We start from the raw sequence: 26,877 nt of genomic DNA, 5'->3' as shown, positions 1-26,877 counted from the left end.
TGAACCTAGGGTTTTCAAATAAAAAATTATAAAAGAAACAAACAAGATAGAACCTAAGGTATCATAATCAACCACTAACAATCATATTTATGTATCAATGAAACTAATGGATTATTTTGTATCTCTAGATGACAATTCTCGGATCTATGTCCTTCTCATGTACTCTAGACCATACTTTTCCTTAAGTGTATGATGTTCTTCCTCTCAGGTAAAGGTTGTATATCCTAGCTATGTAGATATTCTTCTCAGGTATAAATTTAACATGCATGACTTATTACGTTCTAGAAAACAAGGACATCAAGCAAACCATCATTCTCTCTCGAGTAACAATGTAATTCACCACACTTAATCACAAGAAGCTTCATAAACTATATTGCATCTCTGCTTCAAATTTATCTTCGAATTACTATATACAAAGCCCTAAGGTGATCAATCAAAGAACTTAAACATAAAACATCAATTCAAATAGTGACTAAGCATTCATCATAAAGAAATTATAAATCTATCAATAAAACATCAAACTACATAAATAATCTTGAAATGACATCATCCTAACCCTAGAAAAAGGTTTAACAAACTATAACCAAGGAAAACAAAACAAAAACATAAAAGAATAGAATGAGGAGGATAGATGGATTGTAATACACCGAAATTTAGTATTTACTATTTAGTACTCTAAGGTTATATTAACTTAGAATTAATTCAATTTTTCTTATAATATTTATCTTTAGAAACCAATGGTGCTAAGGTACATACTTTCAAAGATAGAAAAATTCTTTTTGTAAGTATTAGACAATGATTTGAATACATTAGCTCATATTCTTGCGTATACTCGATACTTTATAATCAAGTTTAAGACTACTACTAATAGTATTATCTTTTATGCATTATATTAGTATTATATATTGCAAATATATTGAAGACCTTATAAAACAAATATACTAAATTCCTTTACTTTTTAGAATAACACATATAAATGTGTTTGTTATATCTACATATATATATATATATATATAATCCTTATGCCAATATGTTTTGAACCTAGCTGATTTATTTTTATGTTTTACCTCATCACACTATTGTTGTTTCTTTACCAACAACCACACTAACTAACTAGCTACGTCATCACTCAATATTAGTTATTGAGAATGGTAGGTGAGAATTGAACTTTTGTGTTCCTTCTTGCCCTATTTATAGTTTTGAGCTGCCTCAAGTTTTCTTCACACTTTAAAAATCAGAAATCATGTAAGTCTAGAGTTCTCTTAGTTGATAGAAAACTCAACCATCCAATGTTTCTCAAGCTAAAATTCTAGCCTTCACTCTTTATCTCTTAAACAAGTTTCTTCTTCATTAAAGTAATCCAACTTTGGATCCACATCAAAACCTTCATTTCATCCCTGAAACTTCAAGACAAGTACATCTTACATCCTTATAATCTTTTGTCTTTTAAGATTTATCAAAGTGCATAGCTAAGGATAAAATGGAAAAGACCATGTTTTGGTAAGAGTTATATTTTTGTATTTTATAACATCTGAGTTTGTCCAATGTAACAATAGAATTAAAGTCCTCATGAAAAATGCTTCAATTTAGGCTTTTGAATCACTCAAAAATGTTTAGAAATGGAGAAGTTATGGCTAATCAAAATTAGAGTTAATAAACTCACTGAAAATCTCTTATAGCATTCACGACTTAAAAAACTCATATCTCACTCATTTCTTAACAATTTTCAACAATTTTATATTAAATTAAAGTATAAGACCTCTACTTGTAATCTGGAAAGCTTAAGAAGAAATGATAGAATTGTTGTTACAAGTAGAATATGTAGAAATCTAAGATGATAATTTGATGATCGGTTTCTGCACTGCTACTGTGTTTGAAATTTTTAGACTCAATGACTTTAAACTCGACTGTATGACTTATGTTATTGGATTCCGTATGAAAAATTCTTGAACATAGACTCCTCACTTGCCTAATTTGGACGTTTATTGATTGAGTTATCGATACGGAAAGTTGACGGAGTTTGACACTATTATTTGAATGACAATTGCTACTTTGGACAAAGACTTTCCTTATTATAGGAGAAATGACTACTAATCCTTTGACTACTAACTAATATTATCTAATTACTTTTAATTTAAAATATATTTACTTTATTTGCACATTTACTTTCAAGTTTATTAACTTGTTTATTTCATGCATACATTGCGTTATTGATAAGTACTTATATCTTGGTGTAAAATTATATATATATATATATTTAGTATTTAAATATTGTCTTAATTACTAAACTTTGTGATATTCCATTGACGTTATTGAGTTGGATGTGTGAAGCCGGGTGATTAGTACTATCCCGTGCTTAAGTGAATTGCTGGTAAAATTGTTTTGTGCTTTGTGAGTTAGCCTTGGGCCCTAGTCCCTACAGATGGTGCACTATTATACTCATAGGAGAATTGAACTTGAGTATACATACTTTGGTGCTAACCTCGGTATGCTGAGGCTTATCTGTATTTTGGGTAAACGTGAACCATAATATGTGATTTTGTGATTAATTACCAATTTTCTTAAAAATTCACACAATTTATTAATATATTGATGCTGATATGTATATTTATATACATAAGTAAGAATTTGTGTGACCAAAATACATCTGGTTCTTGGTACATTTTACTTGGTTGTTCATATTTGAATTTCTCATTAGCCAAATTATTATAAGAATGTATTATATACTTACTGGGTTTGTGTTACTCATGATGCTACACAATCTTATTTTCAGTTAATGAATAGATGTTTGGGGAATGAGATGAATCTACTAAATAAAATGATGGTTTTTCTTCAATTATTATTTCAAGACAATAAATGCGAGACTCATGTATCTTCGCTAAATTTCAGTATTTCTAAATCCGCTGTATTGTAAAATAACTCTGATTCTGTTTCCTAATAACAATATTATTCAGACATATATTTCTATCAGTTTTATTGAGGAAATTTTATTGGTTTTAAGATCACACCTCTAATTCGGGAACCATATTTCCATATAATAGTGGTCTCGGATTTGGGGGCGTGACATGGATGGTCTCTGCTCCTTTGGCGTCTACATTGTGCTCGGGAGACCTCATCTCATATGAAATTCGTGCTCTTTTATATAGGAAAGATTATTGCTCATCTTTGAATTCAGTTTCCTTGTAAGACTTGGTTTAAGACTCCTAACTTGATATGAAATGGAAAAACCTTGAAATATCTTATGTAAAAGTAGGAATCCATATAATATTTTCATTTTCATCTGAATCATTGACCTTGATGTATTAAAATTGATACATTTGTGCCATGAAACTTGAGTTCTCCATGAATGCTAGTGAACTCAGGTAGATTTCAGCTCTGACATCTCGTCACTCAAACTATCATAACTTTCTCTCAGAGTATCAAAATAAAGATCCGTAAAATCCTACAAAAAATAGAGATCCGTATATTTCCAAATGTATAAAGCTCGTGGTCTATAGCTCAGCAAAGTTGGACATTCTGCACAGACAGATTCTGACAATGAAGAACATAATCGCCATTTAATCTTTATTAGCTCATTTTAGTCTCATTTCTTCTCTTTTTGACACAAACCTAGAAAAACACTAAAATAACATAAATCAATCATAAATTAGAGAAATAAACAAATAAACTAAGGATATGATGCATAAAGGATAATACGAGCACATCACTGATCTGAATCCTCAACTCGCTCCTCCGGCGATGAATCCACCGCTTGAGCTCGCTCCTCTCCGTCGGTCCAGCTGCGTGATCGCGCCACCGCCGAAACTCAAGGATTGTGTATGTTCACTTGTTTACACTGATCCATCTCCTTCTCTCATGCCGGGTCCATCCAAAGGTACGCGATATCCGCTCGCCAATTATGTTTCCTAATCACCAATATAAGCCTGGGTATTGTTCTTTCATTGCCAATGTCAGTGCTATTACATAACCAAGTTGTTATTCGGAGGCTGCGGCTATCCCAAAATGGCGAGATGCAATGGCTAAGAGATTGAAGCCCTGGAAGCTAATGGAACATGAACCCTTACCTCTCTTCCCACTGGCAAAACCCCTATTGGTTGTCGTTGGGTTTATAAAATCAAGCACAAGTCTGATGGATATGTGGAGAGGTACAAATCCCGGTTACTGGAAAAGGGTTTCATGCAATTGGAAGGTGTTGATTATCAGGATACGTTTTCTCCCATTACCAAGATCATCACTGTGCGTTGTCTCCTTGCCTTGGCTGCCAACTATATCCAATCTCGAGCGGATTATTCTTTATTTACCATAACACAAGACAAGTCCTTCACTGCCCTCTTGATATATGTTGATGATATTTTGATCATTGGAAATGATCTCGTGAGTATCGCTTCTATTAATAAATTCTTGCACGGTCTTTTTTGCCTTAAAGATCTTGGTGATTTGAAATACTTTCTTGGCATTGAAGTTTTCTCTTCTAAGAATGGAATATTCATTTCTCAATGTAAGTATGCTATAGAGATCATTCAGGATGCATGATTTTTAGGAGCAGCCCCTATTGATACTCATATGGAAAGAGGTCTAAAGTTGTATGATGCAAGTGTTTTGCTTAAGGATCTTGGATGTTATAGGCGAATTGTTGGTAGACTGATATACCTTATCGTTTCAAGGCAAAACATTACATATTCAGTGCATGTATTAAGCACGTTTATGCATTAGCCTCGTAAGCTTCATATGGAGGCAGCATTTCATGTTGTTCGGTATCTCAAAAGCGCACCTAGCCAAGGCTTGTTCTTTTAAGCAAATAGTGATCTCAGATTGCGAGCTTTTTGTGACTCTGATTGGGTTGGTTGTCCCCTCACCAGAAGGTCTACTAATGGTTATTGTGTTTTTCTTGGCCCCTCATTAGTTTCATGGAGATCAAAACGTCAAAAGACAGTGTCTTTTTCTTCCGCTGAAGCAAAGTATCATGACATGACAGGCACTTGTTGTGAGTTGACTTGGCTGAGACATCTCCTTAGAGACTTAGGGATTCCACATCAAGGATATGCATTATTGTATTGTGACAACAAAGTTGCATTGCATATTGCAGGGAATCCAGTTTTTCATGAGCAAACTAGACATATTGAAATGAATTGTCATTACATCATAGATCAAATTCTGGATGGTTATATGACTACAAGACATGTCAATTATGCACATCAACTAGCAGATGTTCTAACCAAATCTTTGGGGAATGAAATCTTTATTCCTATGGTTCGCAAGTTGGGAGTGCATGACATCCACTCTCCAACTTGAAGGGGAGTGTTTGGAAAGCTATCTTTGATATCCTTTATATTAAAGGTGATAGATGATTATATTAGGTTATATCTATTATTTCCTTCTCTGTATCCTATATCATAGCTGAATTGTAGGAATGTCTAAACGTTAATCTGTATATATATGTGATTCAGTATCAATCTGTCATAAGTTTTTCAAAGGAGAAATACATAGAATTGTAGTTTAGAAAAATAAAGAACGTGATGATAATCAGTTTCATTCTAACAAGTAGTATGAAGTTAATATTGAATTTGTGCTGGGGTTAAAGGCTAGTTTACTTAACTTGCGCATAGTTTGATATCATATCTACACTCTCTTCATAGTTTATAAGACGGGCACACTACACATTTACACACAGGAGGTGACCATTATTTTGTGTTTCAATTCATTAGTAGATAAAAATGAAATTTGAATATAAAAATAGGTGTATGACACCATTTAAATGATTTAATGTTATATTCTAGCTATTCTCATGTTGGAAGCAAATTTGCCGACCACTTTTTTTACCACTCTCATGCCCACCCACCTAGATGAAAGTCACGTGTCCTAGATTAACTATGGTATAACTATAATTATCTATATAAATTAATAACATATAGTAAAAATAAAATAATAATTAATTTAAAAATTAATTATAATATAAATATAATAAATAAATAAAACACGTGACTTTTATCTAAATGGTGGACATAAAGATAGTTAAAAAATATGGACGGTAAATTTATGTCCCTCTCATGTTTGGAGGGTCAAGGGAGTTTGAGGGATTGAGGCCCGGCCATCGACTCTCATTTGGGAGAGGCCACTCCACGAGTCCACCGTCCTCGTTTAAAGAAAAGAGTCCAAGACTGTGTAGACTTCCACGTTATCAGGAGAACCTGCAGCTTTCCCAGATTGGGTGTCTGCAATTCTGTCCAACAAATCTGGGATTTAATGGGGACTGATGATATTGGCAATAGTAAATTAATGCGGTAAAGATAAGACGGTAAATAATATTGACGTGGCCATGACTCATGGTCATCAAAAAATTTAAATAGAAAAAGAAGTTAAAACAATCCCATAAAGTGAGGAGAGAAAAACATTATTTATTGAATTCTGTGCCAGCTTGGACTCTCCTTATTTAAACCCCTTTGGGTATGTTTGTTACACCGGATTAGCCGGGATTGGATTAGGGAGTGAAACATATTAGTCCGAAACCTATGTTTGGAAACACGCGGGATTAAGCTTTAATGAACTTAGCTAATCCGCGTGTCTCTTAATTTCCGGATTACAGAGAGGCCCCGATTTTGGGCGGACTCTCTAACACATTTCGCCCTAATCTCACGTTGCCTCCTCAGTCACTCTCACCTCGCCTCCTCATTCTCTCCTCGCCACTGCCTCATCTCCTCCTCAGTCTAGATCGCCCTCACCTTGCCTGGGCTCGCCTCGCCTCCTCACTCGGGATCCGGCTTGCTTCGCCTCCTCACTCGGGATTCGGCTTGCTTCGCCTCCTCACTCTGGATCCTCCTCGCCTCGCCTCCTCACTCTGGATCACTCTCACGTCGTCTAGATCATTTTTCTCACCAGGTTCTCTCTCACTCTTTCGCTCTCTCTCTCTCTGTATCATCTGGATTATCATAGAAACTTATTCATCTATTTCTTGGCAGATCCCCGAGCACTTGTGGTCCTTCATCCTGTGCATCGTCGTCCGATCCAGTTGCTTGGTACCATCGTTGACTCATCTCCGGTTAGTTCTTAATCTTTATCTTCCATTGGAAATGTTTGATCTGGTTATGATTTGGCTTCAGATTTGGGTTATAATTTGATTTCTGATTTGGGTTATCATTTGCTAAACTAACTTCTGGAGCATTCCTAGACTGCAGAGGTTAATTGTTAACCAACTCTTAAATAAGCCAGAACTTTTACATAAGGTTATCATATATATTTTTGATTTGTGCTAAGAGTATCAACATTTGGAAAGTGTACATATCAAATTACCCCCCACAGGTTATAGAAAACAAATGCCCTTGTTATTTGTTGTTTTTTTCTTTAATAAGTGGAAAACCCCAAAAAAAATAATAGAGCTAGAAGCTGGTACTTACTTCAGTATATCAGTTGATCCTAGCTGCAAATGCATGATATAATCACCTTATAGAAAGGAAACAAACAGATTTTTCATTCTTAGTTTGGCTTTACATTTATTTTTATTTTTTTTCTGTTGGATTATATAAATAGATTGGTCCTGCTCCTGAGATTCAGTTTTAGTTGGTCTTCACTTCAGTGAAGGTTTTTGGAAATTTGAAACAAGAAATTCAGTTTGCCAATTCTATTCATTGATTAAAAATTAATTTCAGCAATGTATAAATATGTCTTGTATCAAGAACTTCAGATTGTGGATACTGATTGGGCTATGTATAAATACCTCTTTGACAGGTGTTACCACCAATCTCAGCAGCAGCAGAAAGAAGGCACAAAACAAAAACAGAGGGATTTTGTGCATTTCAGACAAAGACAAGAAGCTAAGAAGGTAACTACTGGATGCATTTCGAATACTATGCTTGCTTTAAGAGCTATATATAACTACTGGATATGGTTTGTATGGTTTAATTCTACAAACTACAGGTTTTTACATCAAAAATTATAAAATTTGAAGTCTTGAATGCTCCACTGTTGTAATTAGTCAGTGGGGTAATTATTCTATCAGTAATGATTAGGAATAGATTATTATGTTCCTTTTTATGTGAATAGTTCATTGATTATTATGTTCCTGTGAATATTAATAGATAATGGATCGAAGAAAAGATATGTTGACAAAATGCTTGCTGATGTTGATGTTGCTGCTGCAAGGGCTGATTTTAGATGCACTTAGTTTCTGACTGTACACATTTTGGGGGACAAACCACCGAAACAAGTTAGTTGAGCTCCTTTTGTATTGTTAGATAAGCATTCATGTCTTTTAACTTGCTTGACATGTAAAAATGCTAAATGAGAATTCAACTTTTAGTGGTGGACTTGTATGTGTAAACTATTACTCTATTAGGAAATTTGGTGGCTTATGTATGTATTAATTTGTCGCTTACTTATGTATGAACTTGTAACTTATAATCATCAAGGTCATTTTAATTGACAAATTGTTGGCTTGTTTGTAGATATCATATATTAGGAAATGTGAAGAATGTTAGAATGTTGTTCCATTGTAAGCCAATTGTTAGAAATATTTTGTTATTATTGAATAAAATTTGTTATAATCCAATTTTTTTTTCAGTAATAAAAATTATTTAGTCTGGTGGTTCGTCAAACATGAGACTGGATTATTTTGCTAGTTCTGTTCGTTAGTCCGAGACTGCACCAAACATGGGTCAGGAATTACTGTACCCTAATCCGAGTCAGCACAGTCCGGGATTAAGCAAAGACTTAATCCGAAATTAGATAGTCCGGGGTAACAAACGTGCCCTTTGTGTTTCTGGGTACTTCCTTCCATCTAGTCTCTCTTCCATTTCCTTCTTCTACTAAACTAAAGAACTAATCTTCCTTTCTCTATTTCTTTCAACACTGCAAATCCCAACTGGGTTTTCTTCAACAATCACAGAGATAGGGAGAGAATGTTGGAAGGCAAGGCTTTGATAGAAGACACAGACATGCCAGTGAAGATGCAGATTCAAGCCATGGCTGCGGCTTCTCAAGCTCTGGATCTCTATGATGTCTTTGATTGCAGATCCATATCTGCCCACATTAAAAAGGTACAATCTTTTTCTTCCATCTCATCCAAGTTTTAATGTTAGCTTTCTTGGTATGTTTTCAAGTACTTAAATTTTTTGTTTTGCTCTAGCAGGAGTTTGATAGGAGATATGGCTGTGGCTGGCAATGTGTTGTGGGTTCGAATTTCGGGTGCTTTTTCACTCATTCTAAAGGCACTTTTATCTACTTCACTCTTGAAACTCTCAGTTTCCTTATCTTTAGAGGGGCTTCTTCTTCTTCCTAATCTTAGTTAAGACACTGTTTGGCAGAAATGAACAACTAAGTACTAGAGGAAAGCATAGAATAATTAGAATGAGCCTATATAAAGCATGTACATTATCCTTTTGCTTTTTACCCTGAACTGGAGGAACTGGGTTTTATGTTAAAAAGTACCCAGATGCTCAGCTTTGTAATGTTCTTTCCATGTAATGTGATAGCTCAGCTTAGCATTTTACTCAATCTTAGGGTCTGTTTGTCTGGAATGGATTGTGATTACTGTGACATATTATCTAATTTTCTGGATTTGGAAGAAAGGAGACCTCCTTCTCATAAAAAGGAAAGGAAAACAGAGGAGAAGAAGACTTTGAATATGCTTTTTCATTTTTAACTAGTTTGAGTTTATCTTTTCCCTTCATGATAAGATGGTTTGCATTTATCTTGATGATGACAAAGCTTTCAATCAAATGCTTTGCCGCATTGAACTGACTGAAGAGAAAGCGGTTTGTCCTAAACGGCTAGACCGCCTGAACAGTGAGCAGCAACAGAAATTGTTGCCATTTTCCAAAAGACTGGTCTCCGTTCTCAATCCTTATCTACCAATTGACCAAACTCTTGGAACATGATAGAACTTGGTGCAATCTTTGTACGTTAATGATGCTCCATTAGGCATTAGAAATCGTTTGTAATTTTCTTTCTACATGTTCATCTGTTGAAAATTTGGGATGTTGTATCGAAATTGAAATATTACACAACTTTCAATCTAGAGTTAGAAGCCACCGAAGATGATGCCATACGTTGGTATGCGTCACATGTGTAGCATCACTCAAAGCCATTTTTTTATACGAAAAGACACTCAAAGCCATTGCATACGTTCCTGTGCATAACTTTATGATATTCACTAAAAATGGTATAGCTTCAAGTTTGAGTATGTTCCTCTCTTCCATTGATTTACCTACAAAGTTTGATAAAATGATTCTGTATCTGCAGGGATACTAACTTTTGATGATACATCTGGTCAAAAACCAAGACATCAAAGTGTTGGCGAGTATAACAAAATCAAAAATACAAAAGTAGAACAAGTTTTATAACAAGTTCTAGAGTTATGCCTCAAATGTGTAGCATCACTGAAAGCCATTGCATACATTTTCCATTGTGTATAACTTTGTGATCGATATTCACGAAAAAATGGTATAGCTTTAAGTTTGAGTATTATGCTTCTGTATCTGCGGGCATACTAACTTTTTATAATGCATCTGATCAAAAACCAAGATATCAAAGTGTTTGCCAAGTATAAGAACAAATAATAAAAAAAGTAGTAGTAGTTCTCTACCCATAGTACCAACAGAACACTAGATTTTGTATTGGAGAGTCACGGTTGGAATCACGACTTGTATATGATTTAAGTATAGGAAGAATTTTGACGCTTGGGGTTGGAGCGTGGAGGAAGCCACCAAGCGAAGAGTTTGAAGATTTTGATCAAGGAGTGCACATGTTCTCAAACCCCAGGTACTCCTTGTGCTCAATTCTTTTAACCATGTCCGCTAAGCCTACCCCTCCTGTTCAGAAACAACATGCATGCAAATAAATTTATATCTTGGCCTTCAAATGAAGTTCAGAAGCAGGAAAAAAATGTGATCAGCATATATAAAAATGTTTCACATACCTAATGTGAGTGCACTCACGAATATTGTTAAAGATAGAATGAAGATGATCAGAGAGGCTCTTCCTAATATTTTGATTACTTTTCCTACTACATGTTGCCCGATGATGGCAGAAATAGTAGCCACCCCAGCAAAATATAGAGCTGCAGAAGAATCAGAACAAGTATGTCGGTATTGGGTTGATAACATAATGTTGGATGCAAACACTAGTCATCCATCTATGAAGAGAAACGCGATAGCATAATCTAGAGAAGTTACCATAAGGAATAGGAAATCGTTTTAGGAGGTAGTATTCCACAACAGACATGGATGAAGAGAATGTCATGATAAACATGGCTGTGGCACTTGACACCTACAAATGTAAACGTTCTTACCAAGTTACTTTGTGCAAATTTGAAGACTGTTAATTGGAAAACCAATTAGTGATAGGTATTGTCAACACAGTTGCAGATAGTATATATAATGAATTGATCCTGTTTCTCATCACTATTGAATATTGATAGATGAACCTGAGGAGGGATCCCCATTTCCAAAAACATTGGACCCATGATAAAGCCTCCACCAAGACCAAGCAATCCACCAACTAACCCAGCTGCTATGCCACAGACGCAATAGATAACAAGCATGTAAGTTCTCCACTTTGTACCAGTTTCTGATCCCTTTATTGATGCAAGTATTCTCTTTCCTTGGGACAGTTTAAGTACCTCATAAGAAGTTACTACAAGAGTCACAGGAATCTGATTGATGCAAGAAAGAAAGATATTAATAGTCCCTCTTAGCAAGCGCAGAAGATATTTTCTTGTTACATGAGAAGTTACCTGCAAGAGGTCTAGTGTCCAGTATGCCACTGAGCATTTTGCCTTGTAATTCTGTTCCAACAAGCAAGTTTCCTATCAATTTGATTTCTTAAAGCACAAAAGTGACAGGAAACTTCAAAATAAAAGCTTGTAAGGACAATCAATTACAGAAGTACTGCTGTGAAGAAGACCTTAGCAATCTGCAATCCAAGAATTATAGCCCACACAATAGCAATAATTCCAAGTTGCCTCCAGCCAATATTTTCAAGAATAGAAACCTGTTGGAATGGTCATAGAAGTCAATCCCCAACCTCATTGATACCAAAGTATAAGCATTAGAGTAGTGACCTCTTTTCTTTTAACTTGCTTGGTTTCTGTTGGCTCTTTGGTTGTACCAGCACTATCTTTATTTATGTCCTCAACGTCTGTGATGCTAAAACCTAATGTAAACAGCATATCAGCCAATGAAGTAAAGAAATGACAGACAACCCACCCCAAATCCTATTTTCTAAACCTCTATAATATCTATCTGTGTTAGAATAGATGACATAGATATAACAGAAAGTGAAGAATCAACCTCACCTTTTGATTCCAGGCTCTTAGCAGCCTCCAGTAAAATCTAAGGGTAATGAGAAAGTATTCAGCATTAGATGGATTGAGTGATGTACAAGAAAAATGAACTATCAAGGGGAAGATCACCTTTTTGGTTTTAGTCTCTTTCTTCCATGTCTCAACACCTTTGAAGAAGGATCTAGTTGATGTACCTAAAGATAAACAGAACCGGGAAGTTGTCCAAGTGTGAACGTTGAAGATTGTAGAACTTTAGACAAGAGAAAAGTAGTGTTACCTAAGAGAATAATAATTAGTAAGATTGTGATCATCCAATCAGAAAGAACAACATTCAGAGAAACTCCAATACTGATTCCCAACACTAACATTGGTTGGAAAAGAAGTGCAAGATCATAGTCAATAAGTGGCAACTCAAGTGTTGGATGCCTTAGTCTTAGATTGTACAACACAGTGGCAGCTGCTCCGCCAGTGATCATGCCTAGAAAAGCATCAAAACATAAACATGTAGAATTTTTTTAGGTTGTTTAAATGAAAAAGAAAAAAAATTGATGAAGAAAAAAAGATTGAACAACAGAAAATTAACTGATGCTGTGCTACATTAGGTTCAAAATATTAACTGTCCAGAAATAAATTGGATTTGATAACAGGTCCTATGAAGTTCCATGAAGTGCAATGTATCAACAAAATAGAAAAAAAAATGCAGTAACATCCGATAAGTAAACAAAACATACATTTTGATATTGCAGTTGCTGATTTCTGATCAAAGCCAATAATGAGAGTCAGCATTGGAACAAAAATGCCACCCCCTCCAACACCTCCTACACTTCCAAATGCTGCTCCAAGGAATCCAATTATTGTACCAACCACAATTTTCCATCCAAATCTTATTTCCTGTGATCAATTTCAGTTGTTACAAAAATCGGACCAGACCATATAAGATGTCTTTTTAGTACTGTATAAGAGAGAAGAGTAAAAGATAACAAAAGGTTTGCAAACTGGAAAGAGAATAGTTTTACATGGTTTCTCATTCTTGGACAGCATTTGCTTATCAAACATCTCAATTCCACCAAAATCATTATAATTTCAAGACGGCATTTATTAAACAAAGTTGATCTGAAACTGGACTTACAGGCCAGACATGATGATAGCCAGGGATTCCACCGGTGTGTGATTTTGACACCGTGACCAAGTAATTAGATTCAACCTCTTTCACATGATTCTGACTAGCAGAAGCTTGTTGTTCCAAACTGTCAGTTGCTGAAACAGATGCCAAGGCTAAAAGAAGAAAACAAATCCATACTTTTGCTATCAACCTTAGCCTCCACCAATTTGATGATCTGCTCCATGTCATCTGATACCAAAGATTTACTTCCATCAATACTTCTCAATCCCAGAGTATTGAAGACAAGAACTAGTTCTTTGTTCTTACTATATAGGTTCTGCAGAATGTAAAAGAAGTGTCAATATATGGAATTATATAGGCTTTATGAATTGATACTCATGCTTGTTCCATCTTACATGAGAATGCATCAGTTGGTATATACTTTAGCTAATTGTCACCATCATACTAGAACAGTGTAATGGCATCCATTTGTAAAACAGTAGAAAAGGAGTGGTACTTTTCCTATGTCAAAAATTGAACATAGTGGTAGTCCATCCTGGCAGGGACATATAAGTCTACATCAAACACGGTCAAGAACACAAACATTCATGTTCAGATTGCAATATCATTGAGGAATGCTACCTGCATCCATAGACGTACTGCATATGCCATGAATGAAAGATAAGCAAGTTTGAGCTGATGTTAGCATGCCGACTAAGAGTTGAACAAGAACAAATGAAAACAACAAAATTAAGGATATCCAGAAATAGTTAAAGAAATAAATTACTTTTACCTAATATGCATAGAGTGGAGATTAAGTAATCAAATCAGTGGGAGAAATGAATCAAGATAGTACGTACGTATCTTGAAATTCTGCGTGGTGGAAGCCCATCATTATCTGTAGACACCAATATATGGGATGCCAACTTAAAAACATCCACCATTTCTGTGGAGACTTTGGCCTTTCCTTCTGTCCGGAGTAATTTACGGAACTTGGATGGGGAACTGAAAGCCTTAAGTTGTATCTTACAATTATTCGGCAAAGGTTGCTATATGAAACTAAGTTTTGTAGTGATTTGGACACATACATAACTAATTTGGCCTTTGTTTCCTTTGAAGATTTGTACTTTGGCCGGAATGTATGATAATGGTGAAAGGGAGAGAAGAATATGCACTATAGCTCTTTTTCTGGTAAAATTCTAAAACCGATGAATGTAAGAATTGAAAGCTCCAAAGTTTTGTCAAATATCATACACCTATCAGCACCCTTAAGCCTTAAGGTTTATTTTGGCTTCACATCATCTGATCTTTTGTAATCTGTGTTTCTAACCTTAAGCCTTGAGTTGCCTTTGGAATTAACAACCAAAGAAGAGAGATTGCACATTTTGACTCCCTGGTAAACCAAGACGGCAAGACCTTAATACATATATATCAGTAAATTAATTATAACCAGTACATGAATTTGAAAAATTTAGACTGGTAGAAAACAAATCAATAATGCATCATTGTATGTCAAGGTTAGACCTAGCTAGCTAGGACTTGTACGTGATGACCACTTCCATACAGTTGTCATTGTTTGGAAGATGATAATCGTATTGGTGATTCTTATGTTAGGAAGATTGGAACATCAGTCGACAAGCTACCTTAGCTAAGTACCAAAGATAATATTAATGATGTAACTGTCGAGATCAAGAAATGTCCAAAACCTACGGCATTGCTCGCACGTCCAAGTTTCAGCTCCTAAATCATTAATTAGGCGGTTTGAATTTGATCAAGGAGAGGCACTAAAGAGTTAATTAACATACTACATCAATAATTTAACAACATAACATGATTTTCAAGCAATATGTAGCTTGAAAAAGTTGAAATGACTCATTCTTTGATCAGGTACCGGTTACCGAACTTGGCTGAACTCATTATATCACAAACTCGAGAGTTTACTCCTTCAAGTTTACTCATTCATTAAGAACAAAATACTGATCACTCCCTACATTATTACAAACTCCATAGTTTACTCTTTCAAGTTTTAATTTTAACTGATCACTCCTTATACTTTCCAAATTCGAGCAATTTGTTCATTCAGTCATCTTTCCATCCAATTTGGGTGTTAAGCTGTTGGTTGGCAAACATAAATTGGATGGAGAGATGGCGGAATGATCAAATTGCTCAAAATTTGAAAAGTAAAAAGAGTGATGAGAGGAAATTGAAACTTGAAAGAGTAAACTGTCGAACTTGTAAAAGTGTGAAGAGTAACCAGTATTTTGTCAAAAAAAAATAAACATATATGTTCACATTGCAGTATGTAAAACGGAAGAAACAAATTGAAGCAAATAATGGACGCTAGCTGTGGTTTTCCGTATGCATAGATAGCAACGGCCAGAATCAAACAACCTAGTCATGATCGGTGTTACCTGTTTCAAGTACTCCACATGGAGCCAAAGCAAATTGGCTGATAATTTTCACGTACGTTGATTAGATTGTACGCAGGAAGCTTGTACGATCGCCTTGAGCGTTGTTACATGCATTATATGCTTGACATCAGTATCAAAGTCAAATATAGATGAAAACGGTTCCCGAGTCCTAGATCACTTCAGCAATTTAGTACATTTGGAACTACCTTCGTAACTTTAAGCCACCCTCAACTACCAAGGTGACAAACTGACAGTTAGCTAGGCAGTTGGTGTTGTACATGAACATGGTTTCAAATTGTTTAGAATCATGTATGTAATCAAGGGTTAGAGGATAGCTTATAATTACTTAATTATAACCAAAAGCTAGAACTGTACGTACAACTAAGATATGATTAAAATGGAGAGAAGCACACTATATATCCGGATATATGTTTCCTCACTGGGCATCACTACTAGCAAAAAGAGTCCTGACACTGATTTTAATCAGTGAGAATTAAAGGTATTTCACACGGATATCAGTGTCAGAAAGCTATTAGATACGGTGCGCATACGGAATGTCTATCGGTGTACTTTGGAGGGGGGGCTAATAACTATTAGGCACGGATTTTAAAGTCTGTGTGAGTTGTTGACGTGGACCCCATGAATATCCACGACCATACTCAATTTGTCCAACATGTTTTCAGTGTCAATAAATTTATTTATTCACACTGATATCTGTGTCATACTACAATACACACTGATATCAGTGTGATGTCATGAGGCTTAAATCCACACTATTTTGTGTGAGTAGTTATAATACATTTAAAAAAAAATTATAACGATCTTTTACGACACGCTTTACACGCCATATACGATCTTTTACGACATACTTACCATTTTATAACGCACTATGCACGCCGTAAATGTCCTTCTAATTTTAAAAAAAAATCTAAATAATACCAATTAAATAGCCTGAAAACATAATAAAGGAATCTTTATTGAAAGTTAATATTCAACTCCAAAGTAATAATGATCTCAAATGTAAGAATTCTATAAACAAAAAATGGTCCTAATCGATCTACAGAGAACTACATTTGAAGTAATGAACCTAAAATATAAGCAATGACCAAAATATTATGGCTTCCTGATTTAATTCCAAAGCTGAATTGGAATCCTCTGCCTTCTGGAATACCCAGGTAGTGTGACAAGAAAGCTTTAAACCTTGATAAATGTTGTATAGGCTACAACATCAGGTTGGATGCCAGCTACACACATATTTTTCAAGAATCTGCACTGAAATAAATTGTTATGAGTGTGAAACTATGAAACCTTATATTCCCTTAAGAAGACATCAAATGAGAATGAGAAAAAAAACATTGAGCAAAAAAAAAAAAGAAATTCCTTAACCATTACTGTGCTACCTGCAAGGCACCCTGAACAGTCCTCTTATTCAACTCCAGGATTCAACGAGCTATAAATAATCTTTGTTTCTGAGGCTTGGAAGTTTGGTTTAGCAGTTGCATCAGCAAGGTTCTCTATCAAATGTTGGAAACCCTGCGTTAGCAAGAAACAATTCAGTGAAGGTAAAATTGGCAAAACGTAAGCTATCAGAATCACTTTCAAGATCAGAGCTCCCAATGAAAATAGATATAGCAAAACAAATATAAGCAAATTTTTTACGTTGATACCAAACCACTCACTAATGCAAACACCTTGTGTACATTCTAATGCAACATGGTATGAATTCAAGAACATATGGATATGGACCAAACCATAACTTAATATGAATGATTCCTTACACAGAAAGGTTTTTGGAAAAGAAAAAGAACCACTACTTGACAAAGTACAGACAGAAGAGCTGTCACCAATGTCAACAAGTCAAGCAATGTATGTGCATAGATATGAGTACCTGCGGTAACAATTTAAGATAAACTACAGGTTCACATCAAATCGAACTTACAAAGGAGTCAACGTATCCCCCAGGATTATTAGCAGCCACCCTCTCGCTACTAGTGCTATCCAAGCTGAAAGCAAATGGTGACCAACCTTAAAAACAACAAAGATTGGAACAAATTAGGATAGCACATGAATCAGTTAAACATACATGGCAGAAACAAACCACACCTCATTCTCCACTATTAATGAAAGTTCACTGGACGACTTCATTTCATCAGCAGCAGCAGACAAATGCACCCAAGGAAAACACTAAAAAAGAAAGTCAAAATAATTTGTCAAAAAACTTTCACACAATCGATTCATACGAATCAAAAATCAACGTATCAGTGGGAGAGCAACTCATTACCTTATCCAACTCATTCAACAGCTTAAAACTTGCCATAGTCAGCTCCAGAGATTTCCCAATCCTCAAGATAGCAAATATCGACTCAAACCATTTACTGTACCAACAATTCAACACCAAACACAAAACCATCAGAGTCATCCTTCTCGGCCGGAGCCTACAAATATAGGGATGAATTGTGTACATGATGAGAATGAACTGTGTACAAATTTAAATCCAATCAGGAAGAGAATGAACTGTGTACATGATTGGTCAACTGTGTAGAGAATGAACTGGAAGCTAACACCTCCTAATAGCTTATACTCAATCAACAAATCCATCAAAAATAGAACAACAAATGAACAGTCCTCTTATTCAACTCCAGGATTCAACAAGCTATAAATAATCGAGCAATTTCTAAACTAATAAGGTCTTCAACTCTGAAACAGCAAATTACCTCCTATTTCGCAGCGGCATCGAAATCCGAGACGTCGACGGCGAGGTGCTGAGGGAGAACGATGGTGAAGAATTTGGAGAGTGCGGCGGAAATCGAGCACTGTTCGATCTAGAGCGAGAGCTGGAGGAGGGGATCGAAGCATACGGCGGCTCGGAGGACACCAGAGGTAGAGAGGTTGGAGTGAGGGAGGTTGGGGAAGTGGAGGAAGGTTAGGGTTTCTAGAGTTTGTATTGGAATGGGAGTGAAGTAGTCGAGGTTGAGGTAGCCGAGAGAGAGGGAGAGAGAGATTTCAGTGAGGCGGAGGTTATGGGGTAGGACGAGATTTCGTTGGATAAATGGGATTGGTGTGACACTCATTTTTTTTTATTCTTATCACAACACACACTGATTTTTGTATGTATTTTTATCACAACACACTGATTTATATTTTTATTACACACTGATTTTTGTGTGTATTTTTATTACACACTGATTTTTGTGTATATTCTTATAACACATTGATTTTTGTGTGTATTCTTATCACAACACACACTGATTTTTGTGTGTATTTTTATCACACACTGATTTTTGTGTGTATTCTTATCACACACTGATTTTTGTGTGTATTGTTAGTCTAGATATTATGCGTGGGCTACGTATACTCATTGCATACGGTTAGTTGTGTGAGTTGGTATCTCACACAGATTTATGATAATCAGTGTGAGTAAAATCAGTGTGAGAGTTCTTTTTGCTAGTAGTGCATGCAAAAACATATGTACCCTCCAAAGCTTCATACCGTAACAGATCGACATCTGAAGACAATTAACCACTTGAAATGATGAAGAGTGGACCTTTTGCATTTGTGCTTGTGCTTACCTCTAGATTGAATTTGGGCATTACTATATCTCAAACACGTTCAGTTAATTTGCAAGCAATATATACACACACACTTCAGCTGAATGTTTACCCGAGTAAACTAGGATGACTGTTCTCCATATGACGTCTCATAATCAAACCCCATGGCAAAAATTTGCCAGTATAAATCAAGAGCATAAGAGCTGTCATGATTGAGTATGATCCTAACATTGTAAAAGACATCTTCGGCCACACGTCTCCGGATTCATCATGTTTTTTTTTAGAACAGATTCATCATTTTTTAATTTGTACGGTAAACCCTAAATGATATGATGCCCGCTAATGAATGAGTATCTGGGGAATCCATAGTTCGAGCTTCAAACCCAGTGGTTACGGCTTAAAATCTCTTTAGGACCCTCTTTGACGAGATGAGAATAAGCAAATAATTAATAATTAAGGTAATATTAAATCAAATTAGCCTGATATATTTATATATATTCTAGTGTGAGTGATTAGAATTCCTACTTCAAGTAAGGTTCTCTATGGCTCTATCTGTACGTATATGTTTCCTAGTTCGATACAGATTGTTTCTTAGTTTTCTAGTCTATTAGTACCTCCCAATTAGGTCCAATTGTTTCTCGTTTATATATATATATATATATATAGTCGTATACCAACTAGCTAGAAAAAAGGAAGAAGAGTACGTATGGCTTCCCCGCAGCCGCCGCTACAAGAGGTGCACATGAACTTTGTAATCTTCAGAATGTCGTATGAACAGAAAGATTACAATGCATGCAGCCAGCTCCTTCCCAAGCTCAAGGCCATGCTGGCACAACTAAGAAGCCTCCCGCCCATGTATGAAGCTACACCTAATGCAGCAGGAGAATTAGCAGTAGCAAGGGACATATATGAGCATGCTGTTGTTATTAGCTTGAAGACAGAGAATGAGGAAGCATTCGAGAGAGATTTCCTTAAGTTGAAACAGTACTATTACGCCGCGGTTGGTACCGGTAGCCTTCCACCGTCCCCTCAAGAGGACATGATCTTAGGTCTTAACCTGCTCAGGCTCCTTGTGCAGAACAGAACTGAGGAGTTCCACACCGAGCTTGAAATGCTTGCATGCCTGTCACCCACTGCATTGGACAACCCTTGCATCAAGGACGTCGTGGAGTTGGAGCAGTCTTTAATGGAGGAGGGAGGAGGTTATATAAGTGTGTTGGAAGCTCGGCAGACAATGCCAGATGACAATAGCACTTATACTTACGCAAATTATTTCGTGGACCTTCTTCAAAATACTATCACAGATCAGGGGAACAAAAAGATCGATGCTGCAGTGTTTATTGAGAAGGTAAAGGAGTCGGCACCTTGCAAGGAGATACCTTCGCTGCAGCTCATCAATCAAATGCTCAGTCATGCTACAAAGTTGGATCAGATCGATGGCTCAGTCGTTCAGAGATAATTGATACCTAGTCGCTACCTTCTTGCAATGTTTGTTTTTGGGGTGATAACATTCATGGTTCGAATTTGCTTCTCAATTTTCATGTTTCTGAAATACACTAGATATATTTGTAAAAAAAATAAAAATAAAAAAATCAGTCGATAAAAACAATGTGTGTGACAGTAAAGATTAACAGTACTACAAGTTTAGTTGGTCTAATAAGATTTCTTTCAGTCCCTTCTATCTTTGAAGTAGTACAATCATAAGAAAATAAAAAATTGAAGCTGTTAAGTACACATATTTTCGAAACCCATATACTCTTTGTTCTCAATCTTTTCAATCATATTCGCTATGCCAACCCCACCTGTATCAAGACAGTGCATCTTTCAGTCATCAAGAGGAAAAGAAGAATGGAAGAAGAAAATTGATAGTCATATCAATTTCATAGAAAATGTTGTTCATTTGCTTGTACATACCTAGTGATATTGCACTCACAAATATCGTTGCAGCAAGGATGAAGATAATTATAGACGCTCTCCCTAAGATGTTTATAACTTTTCTCACTACATGTTGCCCTACAAGGGCTGAGAAGCTGGCCACAGCAGCAAAGTAGAGAGCTGCAAGAAATGTTATACACAAATCCAATATGAATATTTATTCTTTAGAATTCTGCATTTTATCAACAGACATCAGAATGCTCCAGGAAGTTAATTACCGTATGGAACTGGAAAACGGTTGAGGAGGTAGTATTCGACAACTGACATGGATGCAGAAAATGTCATGGCAAATGTAGCAGTGGCACTCGACACCTGCACACAAAAAAAAATCACTCATACAGTGAAACAGTCCATGTGTTTGGATTTAATTTTAAGTACAACAAGTAATACGAAAAGATAGAATAAGTAACTGATTAAAACATCGTCCATCGTTCCTAGTTGTAACAACAAAAGAGAAAGAACAGAGTAATGTGGATCTAAGGGAGAATTACAAAAGCTAATATAGTGAGAGGCCGAGAGCAATGACTGAACTTTATCAATCTCGACCAGAAGTCAGCAACTCATTCTTATTTTATTTCTACCCATGTCATTTCTACATATAATACAGACAACTAAACTTCCTATTGATACATACAGTCCTCTAAATTGCACCAATAGGAAAAATTCCAATGAGGAGATTAAATATCCCCAGAGACTGGGATAAGGGTCAGCATTCCAAACCTAGAACATGCTAGTGGTCTTAAATTCTGAATTAGTATAAAAAAAATCTTATTTTATAAGCACAGTTATCCGGCAATTAAGGCTTATGGACTGAAATATGAGAAATTGTTTCAAGGGAAATAGTGCTTTGAGAATATAATGGTCATCCCCTACTTCTAGTACATGAAGGGTGTTAGATTTGATCAGAAGTTTTTGAGCAAGGTTTCAGATTGCATGTGATCAATGGGAAGAGTATCAACAATTAGTTTTCATATTAGGGATTAACTGATTGCTGGAACCACATGAAGATATTTAAGAAACCAACCTCAACTAATTAACAATTTCTTTGTCAGCTTCTATTCTGGTCAGTAATATCAAAAGGATGTAGGATAGTTACCTGAGGTGGAATTCCCAGCTCCAGAAAAAGAGGACCCAAAATGAAGCCTCCACCAAGTCCAAGCAAACCACCAACTATACCAGCTATTATGCCACAACCACAATAAAGAACAAGATGATGCACTTTCCAATTTGTGCTTGATACATCCTGGGATGAAATCACTCTTTGTCCGTAGTATAGTCTAACAGCCTCATATGAACTTGCTCCAAAAGCCACAGGAATCTAAGGAAAAAATAATTATTGAAAAAAATAAGTAGGTGAAAACCAACTTTTTTAAACCAATATTCAGCAATCAAAGATCATATGAGGTTTGTATTTCTAAAAGAAAAAAATATTTTCTGATTATGCAGAAATGGAACGTACCTGCATGAGGTTCAGTACCCAATATGCTACCGAACAAGTTGTGGTATAATACTGTGAGAAACAAACAAGACTCATCAATGCTATTTCTTGATGCGTAAACTTTTAAGGTGATTCGACCTTTGTGAAAATTAAGAACCTTAGCAAGCTGCAATGCAAGTATTAAGATCCAGACAGCAACAAGAAGTCCAAGTTCCTTCCAGTGAATATTCTCAAAAATAGAAACCTGAGAAAAAATTCAGAAAGTCAGTCTCTACAACTATATGTCAATCGAAATTTAAAATATTACATCAAAAGGATACCTTGTTTCTTTTAGACACGCTTGTTCCTGAGAGCCTACTGTTGATCAGAGCACCAGGTAAAGGTCTGTATTCAATTTCTTCCCTACCATCACCTAGATAAAAAATAAATCTTCATTAGTCTCGAGAAGACCTCAAAACAGGCATCTGAATTTGAGGTGAATGGTGAAAAGGGAAAATGATATATCTACTCACCATCTGACTGCATTCGTCTGGCAAGTTCCTGAAAATTGAAAACTCGTGAGCCAAAATGCCATGGATGGATCAACCTAATACACAATGAACCTAATAGCAGAGTCTAAGATGACCTTCTTCAGTATAGTTTCTCTTTTCCAAGACTCTACTCCCTTGATGAAGGCCTTGGTTGATGTGCCTGCGAGTCATCTCTAATAAATTAAAGAAATCGTCCAACTCAGAGGAGAAATGTCATATACATTTTGAACCTTACCTAAGAAAATAATGATTAGCAACACTGTAATCATCCAATCAGCAAAAATTACATTGAAAGTAACTCCAATGCTAATTCCAAGCATAAGCATCGGTTGGACGAGAAGCGCCAGGTCATAGTCGATGATAGGCAAATCAAGGGTGGGATGTCTTAACCTTAAGTTGTAAAAAACAGTAGAAGCTGCTCCACCTGTGATCATACCTAAGCAACCGGACAGAACCACACCAACTTGCACTCAGGTACATTTCAAAAGTTATAGGCAGATTAATCACATCAATATATGACTAAATGAGAGCAACAAAGAACCTAACTAAGAATTTAGAAGCTAGAACCCAATTTTACATGTTGACATGCACATCGTTTGGTGGAACTGTGGAAGCAACAAAAAAATCATTGAAGTTGAGGCTCTCAAGGTCAATATAGTTATCCCCTCCGGTTAGACAAATAATCAAATACCCACTAATGCATAAAATCAACAATCTTAATTCCACTAACAGCACCTGGAGGTTGAACAAACAATAGATTCCCTTTCAATATTTTATCAACATTTCAACACTTAAATTTTCCTGGTGCCTAGTCAAGTTATAATTCTGAAGAGATTACACACCCCTATTGCAGGTGAAATTGAAAAAGCTGTGAAAAAAGTGAGAATGAACTTACACTTTGATAACGCTGTTGATGATTTATCATCGAACCCGATAATCAAAGTGAGCATAGGAACAAAAATGCCACCCCCACCTACTCCTCCCACAGTCCCAAACGCAGCTCCAATGAATCCAATGATCGTTCCCACCACAATTTTCCACCCAAACTCCATTTCCTGTATATCCAACAATACAGTATAAGAACAGCATTTCAAATCACTATAGAAACAAAAATAACCAACCAAGAACTCAGTGGTAAATAAACTTACAGGCCAAACAGCCACATAGCCCAATCGCCCCGGTCTCCATACAAAGCTTAACAGTCTGTTTAAATAGCAAGAACGGAACTTTTCAATCCCATTGTGTGTTGAAGCATCTTGTTGGAGTGTTTCTTGTAGTGAACCAACTACTAAAGCCACAACAAGAAAACCGGCCACAACTAATCCCATACTCCACCTCAAACCACACCATGGTAATCCAACCTCAGCCATCTGATCTCTTCTAAATTCTAATAAGGCGAAGAAGAGCTCCTACCCAAAACCCAGCTCCTAAATGAAACAGTACTCGCTTCAATGTGTTTCAGTCATTCAGTGTTTGCATGTGAATAATGTAACGCAGGTTGGTGAACCCAGAGAAACAATGTCTGTTGTCTCTCTTATAGGCTCACACTGCTCTCTACCTGCCGTTCAATGCAAACTTGGTTTTGTTTGGTCACTTCCTCTAAAGCCATAAACCCTTTAACCCTGCCAAGTATTATTCAATATCAAATGACAGTGATACTCCACTATCCTCTATTTTTCCATTGGTAGTCGTGCAGATTAGAAATTGTGACAGGAAATCATATTGAATATGATTTCCTCTTAAATCTCAATAATTTAATTCAAGGAAAATCTGCCTGATTACATTGTAAACATCAGTGAACAAGTAATGGAAGATCACTGAAAGCCTGATAGGCACTCTTCCTGAACATATATGGATACACCTTAAATTTGAATAAGAAAGACAAAATGAGGATAAGTTGCAATCTTCATAGTGAAAATGAATGCCATATGCATCATCAACACAAAAATGGGAAGAGATCACCTGTCTCAGTTCTCCAAAACTTGCAACTTTGCAAGATCACAATCATATTAGCAACCATGATTAATCACAAATCTAATTTCCCACCAACCCACATAAGAATCCATGTTCCATCACACTCAATATGGGCTATAAACCCAGTACGACAAATATATACATTACAACACTGAAGGTTTTACACATTACAAGAAGCTAATCAAAACCCAGTAAATAGTAAAACTCTAATCAGCAAAGATCAAGACTTTAAGCATAACCCCCAACCAAAATAGGACCCTCATCATTACTATCCTCATCCTCCTTCTTCTTCTTCTCGTCTTCAATCTCTAACCCAATCAATCCATCAACAAAAGCCTTATCTCCACCAGCCTCTCTCACATCTTCACCTCCCACAATCACCTTATCCCTCTTCTCCTCATCTCCGCCATTCTCTCCACCGCAGCCACCGGGAGGATCCAGCTCTGTCTCGGCTCCGACGCGGTCATTCCAGGGATCGTGGACGCAGTCGTCTTCCTCGCCGTCGGCGGCGCGTGACATGACGGCGGAGGCGGCTTTGAGGAAGGCTTCGTGGATTGAATCAGGGGGGAGGGCGCAGTCTTCGAGGCCGGCGTCTTCGAGGCGGGGAGGGAGGATGCGGTGGAGCAGTCCGGGTTGTTCGTCGGCGGACTCCATTGCTGGATCTGAGAGAGACTCAGAGGCTTCTGATTTTGAAATCCCTAAAACGTAGCAATTGAAGTGAATGGCTTGAACTCTATACACAAATGACAAGTTTATTTCCGATTTTACCCTTTGTTTACGCAGATATTACCCTTGTGGACAACCTGTGGTCGAGTATTTTCATGGTGTACGTTTATTCGTTTAAACATGCAGCAGCTGATTCGTCGTCTAAGGTTCACCTCTGATGGAATCCGGCCGGCGGCCCGAGCCACCGATCCATGGCATCCCCTCTTCTATCGACGTCCACATGCAGCCACCTCCTGCTAATTATTAATTTGCAGTCGTAGCTTCGTGGTGCACCCGCTGCTGAATCATAAGCCAGGATACGACCGGCGCTTCGTCTAAGCATCACTACCAACACTGTTAATATCATTAATTAACAATGTTGCTGCTTCTTCTTTAACTTCTTAATTCTTTCTTAGGATTTTCCAGGTGTTAAAACTTGGTCAGCAAGTTTGTTGGGATAACACCTAGAAACCATTGAGATCATACAACTTCATTAGGCAAATATACGTGCCCCGCGTACGTACTCCGATTGATCAATCTTTATTATTCCATTCGAATTTCCTTACTTAACTTGGTAAAACTAGCGGAATTCGATCCAAATGTCTCCATGTCCTTGTTAGAGAAATATACACTATACCCATGACAAGATCTAGAAGAGTACTTGAGGCTTCTCCAATCTCCATGGGTAATGAATATGTTTTTTTTTTTTTGAGAATGTAATATTTTCTTTTTAGACAAAAAAAAAAACAAACCCTAGTAAGAGCTTTATAAAAGGAATAGCTAGCTTTACCTTAACTCGTCTCTGTTTGTAAACTTTCACGATGATGATGTACTATCTGGTGCTATCTTCTCTGGCCCTCTTGTCAACTTTGATTCGGGTGATGGTGTTGAACAGCAGAATCTCCTCGAAGAACATCGCCACGGGGAGGCTGATCATCTTCGCTGCAGACTCTCTCTTTC

General features: G+C 36.5%; 6 protein-coding genes and 1 long non-coding RNA gene across 11 annotated transcripts; 3 read left to right on the top strand and 4 right to left on the bottom strand.

Annotated features, from left to right (window-relative positions):
- Positions 1-6,756: 6,756 nt before the first annotated feature.
- On the top strand, positions 6,757-7,827 carry LOC126801117 (uncharacterized). The gene is made up of 3 exons (XR_007672748.1): positions 6,757-6,876; positions 6,957-7,036; positions 7,723-7,827. It is a non-coding gene; the product is annotated as an uncharacterized LOC126801117 (long non-coding RNA).
- Positions 7,828-8,804: 977 nt separating this feature from the next.
- LOC126801115 (dynein light chain 1, cytoplasmic-like) lies at positions 8,805-9,585 on the top strand. Its single transcript, XM_050528577.1, has 2 exons — positions 8,805-9,029; positions 9,122-9,585. Exons 1-2 carry the CDS (start codon positions 8,892-8,894, stop codon positions 9,269-9,271), a joined length of 288 nt encoding a protein of 95 aa, XP_050384534.1. The 5' UTR covers positions 8,805-8,891; the 3' UTR covers positions 9,272-9,585.
- A 1,044-nt stretch (positions 9,586-10,629) lies between these two features.
- Positions 10,630-13,625, bottom strand: LOC126801097 (sulfite exporter TauE/SafE family protein 3-like). The gene is made up of 12 exons (XM_050528555.1): positions 13,404-13,625; positions 13,006-13,165; positions 12,552-12,752; positions 12,404-12,468; positions 12,253-12,323; positions 12,053-12,137; positions 11,896-11,982; positions 11,726-11,797; positions 11,417-11,644; positions 11,166-11,259; positions 10,910-11,050; positions 10,630-10,802 (listed from the first exon to the last, which is right to left on the bottom strand). The coding sequence occupies exons 1-12, from the start codon at positions 13,623-13,625 to the stop codon at positions 10,723-10,725; spliced, it is 1,506 nt and encodes a 501-aa protein (XP_050384512.1). The 3' UTR covers positions 10,630-10,722.
- Positions 13,626-16,740: 3,115 nt separating this feature from the next.
- Positions 16,741-18,810, bottom strand: LOC126801113 (negative regulator of systemic acquired resistance SNI1-like). 4 transcript variants are annotated; one of them, XM_050528573.1, is made up of 6 exons: positions 18,502-18,810; positions 18,069-18,162; positions 17,891-17,971; positions 17,727-17,812; positions 17,188-17,320; positions 16,741-17,059 (listed from the first exon to the last, which is right to left on the bottom strand). In XM_050528573.1, exons 1-5 carry the CDS (start codon positions 18,519-18,521, stop codon positions 17,305-17,307), a joined length of 297 nt encoding a protein of 98 aa, XP_050384530.1. In that variant the 5' UTR covers positions 18,522-18,810; the 3' UTR covers positions 16,741-17,059; positions 17,188-17,304. The 4 variants fall into 4 exon arrangements, with proteins under 4 accessions (XP_050384530.1, XP_050384531.1, XP_050384532.1 ...); XM_050528574.1 differs by having other exon boundaries at positions 16,741-17,054; XM_050528575.1 differs by lacking the exon at positions 17,727-17,812 and having other exon boundaries at positions 17,871-17,971.
- Positions 18,811-20,041: 1,231 nt separating this feature from the next.
- On the top strand, positions 20,042-20,794 carry LOC126797134 (26S proteasome non-ATPase regulatory subunit 8 homolog A-like). Its single transcript, XM_050523811.1, has one exon. The coding sequence runs from the start codon at positions 20,042-20,044 to the stop codon at positions 20,792-20,794; it is 753 nt and encodes a 250-aa protein (XP_050379768.1).
- A 158-nt stretch (positions 20,795-20,952) lies between these two features.
- Positions 20,953-24,738, bottom strand: LOC126801095 (sulfite exporter TauE/SafE family protein 3-like). 2 transcript variants are annotated; one of them, XM_050528553.1, is made up of 12 exons: positions 24,387-24,738; positions 24,134-24,293; positions 23,474-23,674; positions 23,334-23,398; positions 23,221-23,248; positions 23,029-23,120; positions 22,866-22,952; positions 22,730-22,780; positions 22,367-22,588; positions 21,489-21,582; positions 21,250-21,390; positions 20,953-21,137 (listed from the first exon to the last, which is right to left on the bottom strand). In XM_050528553.1, the coding sequence occupies exons 1-12, from the start codon at positions 24,606-24,608 to the stop codon at positions 21,061-21,063; spliced, it is 1,440 nt and encodes a 479-aa protein (XP_050384510.1). In that variant the 5' UTR covers positions 24,609-24,738; the 3' UTR covers positions 20,953-21,060. The 2 variants fall into 2 exon arrangements, with proteins under 2 accessions (XP_050384510.1, XP_050384511.1); XM_050528554.1 differs by lacking the exon at positions 23,474-23,674.
- A 565-nt stretch (positions 24,739-25,303) lies between these two features.
- Positions 25,304-25,930, bottom strand: LOC126801112 (uncharacterized). The gene has a single exon (XM_050528571.1). It carries the CDS (start codon positions 25,864-25,866, stop codon positions 25,441-25,443), a length of 426 nt encoding a protein of 141 aa, XP_050384528.1. The 5' UTR covers positions 25,867-25,930; the 3' UTR covers positions 25,304-25,440.
- Between the last annotated feature and the right edge of the window lie 947 nt (positions 25,931-26,877).

Source organism: Argentina anserina, chromosome 6, assembly GCF_933775445.1.
Source record: "Argentina anserina chromosome 6, drPotAnse1.1, whole genome shotgun sequence".
In the NCBI taxonomy this organism is placed as follows: Eukaryota; Viridiplantae; Streptophyta; class Magnoliopsida; order Rosales; family Rosaceae; genus Argentina; species Argentina anserina.
The sequence above is the reverse complement of the archived record's forward strand: the minus strand, read 5'-3'. Positions and strand labels throughout refer to the sequence as shown.

What these genes read in the sequence shown, in the direction of transcription:
- LOC126801115 (XM_050528577.1), top strand. Translation starts at nt 8,892, where the DNA reads ATGTTGGAAGGCAAGGCTTTGATAGAAGACACAGACATGCCAGTGAAG. An exon ending in TATCTGCCCACATTAAAAAG is followed by an intron (nt 9,030 to 9,121) that starts GTACAATCTTTT and finishes TTGCTCTAGCAG; the next exon opens with GAGTTTGATAGGAGATATGG.
- LOC126801097 (XM_050528555.1), bottom strand. Translation starts at nt 13,625, where the DNA reads ATGACATGGAGCAGATCATCAAATTGGTGGAGGCTAAGGTTGATAGCA. An exon ending in AGCAACTGCAATATCAAAAT is followed by an intron (nt 12,753 to 13,005) that starts GTATGTTTTGTT and finishes ATGCTTTTCTAG; the next exon opens with GCATGATCACTGGCGGAGCA. An exon ending in ACTAATTATTATTCTCTTAG is followed by an intron (nt 12,469 to 12,551) that starts GTAACACTACTT and finishes GTTTATCTTTAG; the next exon opens with GTACATCAACTAGATCCTTC.
- LOC126801113 (XM_050528572.1), bottom strand. Translation starts at nt 18,521, where the DNA reads ATGCCGCTGCGAAATAGGAG. An exon ending in ATGCCGCTGCGAAATAGGAG is followed by an intron (nt 18,163 to 18,501) that starts GTAATTTGCTGT and finishes TTGTTGGTACAG; the next exon opens with TAAATGGTTTGAGTCGATAT. An exon ending in TGTTGAATGAGTTGGATAAG is followed by an intron (nt 17,972 to 18,068) that starts GTAATGAGTTGC and finishes TTTCTTTTTTAG; the next exon opens with TGTTTTCCTTGGGTGCATTT.
- LOC126797134 (XM_050523811.1), top strand. Translation starts at nt 20,042, where the DNA reads ATGGCTTCCCCGCAGCCGCCGCTACAAGAGGTGCACATGAACTTTGTA.
- LOC126801095 (XM_050528553.1), bottom strand. Translation starts at nt 24,608, where the DNA reads ATGGCTGAGGTTGGATTACCATGGTGTGGTTTGAGGTGGAGTATGGGA. An exon ending in GGGTACTGAACCTCATGCAG is followed by an intron (nt 22,589 to 22,729) that starts GTACGTTCCATT and finishes TTTTTTCCTTAG; the next exon opens with ATTCCTGTGGCTTTTGGAGC. An exon ending in TGTGAGTGCAATATCACTAG is followed by an intron (nt 21,138 to 21,249) that starts GTATGTACAAGC and finishes GTCTTGATACAG; the next exon opens with GTGGGGTTGGCATAGCGAAT.
- LOC126801112 (XM_050528571.1), bottom strand. Translation starts at nt 25,866, where the DNA reads ATGGAGTCCGCCGACGAACAACCCGGACTGCTCCACCGCATCCTCCCT.